The 4,754-nt window shown below is 44.3% G+C and overlaps 1 protein-coding gene across 1 annotated transcript; it reads left to right on the forward strand.

Moving 5' to 3' along the window:
- The first annotated feature begins 184 nt into the window (after nucleotides 1-184).
- Nucleotides 185-3,461, forward strand: LOC103781086 (peroxisomal coenzyme A diphosphatase NUDT7-like). The gene is made up of 3 exons (XM_008948787.1): nucleotides 185-367; nucleotides 1,889-2,047; nucleotides 3,066-3,461. Exons 1-3 carry the CDS (start codon nucleotides 185-187, stop codon nucleotides 3,447-3,449), a joined length of 726 nt encoding a protein of 241 aa, XP_008947035.1. The 3' UTR covers nucleotides 3,450-3,461.
- Nucleotides 3,462-4,754: the final 1,293 nt, after the last annotated feature.

The following is a 4,754-nucleotide window of genomic DNA, read 5'->3' on the forward strand; positions in this document are numbered from 1 at the left end:
GCAGCCCGCGCTCTCGGGCGCCTGCTGCTGTACGCCGGTCGCCCTGGTGTTTATATAGGGTGGATGAGGAGCTGGCCAGAAGGTCGCACTCCAAGAGCTGCGATCGGTGGTTTAAAGTCCAGTGAGAAGTGGAGCTCCTCAGGGAGTTCTGCGTCCAGTGCTGTTTAACATCTTTGTCAGTCACATGGACGGTGGCGTTGAGTGCACCCTCAGCGAGTGTGCCGATGACACTGAGCTGTGTGGTGCAGTTGACTTAATTGGGGGAAGGGAGGCCATCCAGAGGGACCTGGACAGGCTTGAGAACTGGGCCAGTGCAAACTGCGTGAGGTTCAACAAGCCAAAGTGCAAGGTCCTGCACCGGGGTCAGGCTGGTCCCAGGCACAATTGCAAACTGGGTACAGAGCTGGTTGAGAGCAGCCCTGAAGAGAAGGACTTGAGGGTGTTGATTGATGAGAAGCTCAGCATGAGCTGGCAGTGCGCTCATGCAGCCCAGAAGGCCAAATCCATCCTGGAATGCATCAAGAGCAGTGTGGCCATCAGATCAATTTCCTCTGCTCTTGTGAGACCTCACCTCAAATACTGCATTCAGTTCTGGTGTCCCCACCATAAAAGGGACATAGATCTGTTGGAATGAGTCCAGAGAAGGGCCACAAAGTTGATCCGAGGGCTAGAGCACCTCTCCTATGAGGATAGGCTGAGGGCACTGGGGTTGTTCAGCCTGGAGAAGACTCCAGGGGGATCTTATAACTGCCTTCCAGTACCTGATGGGAACCTACAGGAAGGCTGGAGTGGGACTTTTCACAAGAGCATCCAGCAGCAGGACAAGAGGAAATTGTTTTAAACTGATGGGATGTAGGTTTAGACTAGACCGCAGGAAGGAGTTCTTCAGTACAAGGGTGATGAGACTCTGGGACAGACTGCCCAGAGAGGCTGGGGATGGCCCCCCCCTCGGGGGGATGCCCCCTCCCTGGAGGTGTTTAAGGCTAAGTTGGATAAGGCCTTGAGCAACCTGGTCTAGTTGAGGGGTGTCCCTGCCTGTGGCAGGGAGGTTGGATTAGATGATGTCTAGGGTCCCTTCCAACCTAAGCCACTCTGTGATTCTAGTATTTACATGTCAGGAAAAGGCCAGACACCCACAAACCTGGGACAGTAAAAGGTGATTGCCAGATCAGAAGAGAGAATTTTGACTGTTTACTGTGACTTCAATAAGGTGATGATGCAGTGCAGCTTTTATTAGTTTGACTTTTCAGTCTACATCTAATATTGCTCTTCTATCCCTTTGAGATACGAAAGGCAACAAATAATGTCCCTCAGAACTCTTTTGCCAGCATTTTTTCTTCTATAACTCATGTTTTCTGTCCCTCTCTGACCCTAAACAACTGCTTCTATTCTGAGTTTATTATCTTTTTTCTGTTGCTGAAAAAGGAAGGTTTTGGGGGTCTTGCTTAAAAATTTTAAGGCCCTAATAATTACAGTTACATAGATGATTAATTGATTGTAAATGGGCTTTTTACTCACCTTTGATGCACAAGCCTGTTACTATAAAGTTCATTATTTAAATGTGTATTTTAGACATTCTTACTCTTGAGTATTTTAATCTAACTATTCAAGTTGTCTGTCTACATTTATTTGCCAGTTGTCTATGTGAGCAAGAGGATGAAAAATGTATGGGTACAGCCCCAAATGTTGGGTATAAGCTCAGCTTCTTGTGTAGCTCTAGGTAAGGCACATTTCTTCTGATCTGCAGAAACCTCCTAGCACCATTTCCAGCTTTGACTGGAAGGAGAAATCAAACATAAAGTGATTCTGCAACATGAACAAGTGTCTGTGTGGGTCCAAGAAGTGTAAAACTCGTCATATTTAACAGCAGTACTCCTTTAACTTCTAGCTGAGAAGATCACCAGGGGAAGTGTGTTTTCCAGGAGGTAAAAGTGAAGAGGCTGATAGAGATGACATTGATACTGCTCTCCGAGAAGCCAAGGAGGAAGTGGGACTCCCTCCAGAGAAGGTGGAAGTCATCTGTAGGCTTGTGCCTGGGATTGATAAAGTAAGTGGTAAACTGAGCAAGTCGGCACGCTGCTAGAAAAGAAGCATGGGTCATTTCCTCCTGCCAGGTTGGTGGTGACCCTTTCACACTGTGCCCAGCTGCTGGTTCTGGCCCCGTTGGCAGCAGGGGGAGGGGCAGAGGTTGCTGCTCTGAACGGGGTGTGGGCGAGGCCACGCGTGGGGTGTCTGCCCAGCCACGGGCCCGGCCCCCTGCCCGGGAGCCACGAGGCTGGGGACTGGGCTGGAGCATGTGGAGCAGGAGGAGAGCCTGAGAAGTGGGTTTGCTCAGCCTGAAGAAGAGTAGCAGGGATCTGCTGCTCTCTTCAAGTACCTCCTGGGTGCTTAAGGAGAAGATGATACCAGAGTCTTGGTGAGACGATAGTGGCAAGCAGCAAGGAAGATATTCTTTACCATGAGGTTAGCCAAACACTGGAACAGATTTTCCTGACAGGCTGTACCATTGCCATCCTTGGGGATAGGCAGAACTCATCCAGACAAGGCCCTCAGCAGCCTGCTGTGACCTGAAATGTTCACTCCTTTCATATCCTGCTCAAAGCAGGGTTAATTCAGGCCGAGAGGGACCTCTGGAGGTTATGTGGATGTGGTTGTATGGGACTCTAGCAAGGAGACTTCTCTCCTGGAGGTTTTCTTTGGAGTGTAAGGCACTGTAACTTGCTGCCAGTTTCATTAACAATATTCAGTGTTACACAAGATCAGTTCCCAGAGTACAGAGGGGTTACTCTATCAAAAGACTTGATTTTTGTTCCTCAGGTAACAGCTTTTCTTTGGCAATAGGCCTGTTTGCTTAACCAATATAAAAGAAAATGTAAAATTGATTAAAATATATTTAAAATAAAATATATCTTGCCATTAGAGGGACTAAATTCCATTACAGTTGAGAAAGTTTCAGGTTTCTTGTACTCATTTTGTAACATTGGAAATATTTTTAAAATAAAGAACATTATTTTACTTGGTACAAACTTGGTGTTTGGGGTTTTTTTTTGTTTGTTTTCTTTCAGATGAACCACTTGGTGACACCAGTTGTAGGATTTATAGAGGACACGTTCCAGGCCACTCCTAATCCAGATGAAGTGAGTGATGTTTTTGTGGTGCCACTGGAGTACTTTATCAAGCCCTTACATTACACAGCCTTGCCTTATAAAACCTCCTCTGGTTACCTCACTTGGATGCACTGTTTCACCTATGATGACCAGGAACAGAAAAGGTCATACAGGATATGGGGACTTACTGCACACTTTGCTGTGTTTCTTGCTCTTGTAATTTTTAGAAAGAAACCTACCTTTAAAGTGGATTATGATCTTGACAACTTGATTTCATCCTCTGAGAATAACTTCATGAATTTATATGCATCTGTAGATGAAAGAAAGAAGAGTAATCTGTGACAATCTTAGCTGGTGATTAATTTATATTGAAGGAGGAAAAAGGTTTTTGTTTATTAAACAAAATTTTAATTCTTAATTTAATGAATTTCACTTGAATTTATTCTGAACTGGGAACTTATTAAAATTTATTTTTAAATAATATTTTTAAGTCGACAAGCCCTAACTAGATTCATACAATTTTTAATCTGTTTTAGAGTTGCCAAAAGCACGTGGTATTTTTGATGGACTTAACACAGAGTTTGGAAAGATCTGTTTCAGTCTCTGCCTTTGTTTTGTGTGATCTAAGACACTTTTCTGTGGTCTGCCTTCTGTATAATGAGGCAATGCTATTTTATGTAGTTCTTGTCTGTTTTAACTAGAATATGAAAACTCAGGGGTCTGTCTGTCAGGCACTGTGTGGCATACTACATACAGACAACACAATGCACCCAGGCTTGCACGTGTCTTTAAGCACTTACAGAATGCACAATAAAAGTATGACAGTGTTTAAGTGCTTCCAGAATCTTGTTTTGTTTTGGGAGGGGAGAGGGAGGTTTAATAAATTATATTACTCTTCCTCAATTTAACATTTCTCACAAGGAAATTCTGTGGGCTATGGAAAACTAGGTATACAGGCAACAGGACTGGACTTGGCTCCTCTGCATCTTGTTAGCATCACTCGGCTCTGAGAGGAAGTCTGCCTAAGGAAAGAGAAGTGGAGTTGAGTATTCATGAGGAATAAAATGCTCCTCTGTAGCTGAACCTTTACCAGCCACCCTGGCTGTGTCAGATAGTGTGCTGTGAATCCTTGTCTCCTCACTGCTGGTGAACTGGAGGCTTATTCATAGTGGTCATGACCCAATTGCCAAATGGGTAAGTTTTCAAAAGCACAATTGACTTAGGCTGGATTTGGGATGTAGTTTACAAGTACACAAGTTACCAGTCCTTAAACAGGTAATCTTCTCTGAGTAACTAGTGTCAGCTGGAAGCATTCAGTGCCTGTCAGAATCATGTGCCCCAGTGCTAGGCTGGAATGAGATGAAGAAAAACCTCGGTGTTTGTTCTGCACATTTGCACTTTATGCTCCCCCCCAGTCACTAATGGGTGCAAGTGTGATAGAAAAGTTGCTGACAATTCCTATGAGCTGGGCTGTAATAGAGCAGAAGTCAGATTTTTACTTTTTTACAGTATTTTTCAGACATTTTCATTTTGCTGTTATCCTCAAGTTTAATGAATATATTTCCTGTTTCATTTACAACTTGGAGTAAGCACACTCAGCAGAGTCCTCTGCAGAACCTCAGCTGGCAATTGCCACTTTGACAGTGA

Source organism: Merops nubicus, unplaced genomic scaffold (genome assembly GCF_000691845.1).
Source record: "Merops nubicus isolate BGI_N331 unplaced genomic scaffold, ASM69184v1 scaffold41781, whole genome shotgun sequence".
Classification (NCBI taxonomy): Eukaryota; Metazoa; Chordata; class Aves; order Coraciiformes; family Meropidae; genus Merops; species Merops nubicus.

Excerpts from the sequence above, each read along its gene's own strand:
- LOC103781086 (XM_008948787.1), top strand. The coding sequence starts at position 185 with ATGGACGGTGGCGTTGAGTGCACCCTCAGCGAGTGTGCCGATGACACT. Across the intron at positions 368-1,888 it reads AGGTCCTGCACCGGGGTCAG|CTGAGAAGATCACCAGGGGA; the intron begins GCTGGTCCCAGG and ends TTTAACTTCTAG. Across the intron at positions 2,048-3,065 it reads TTGTGCCTGGGATTGATAAA|ATGAACCACTTGGTGACACC; the intron begins GTAAGTGGTAAA and ends GTTTTCTTTCAG.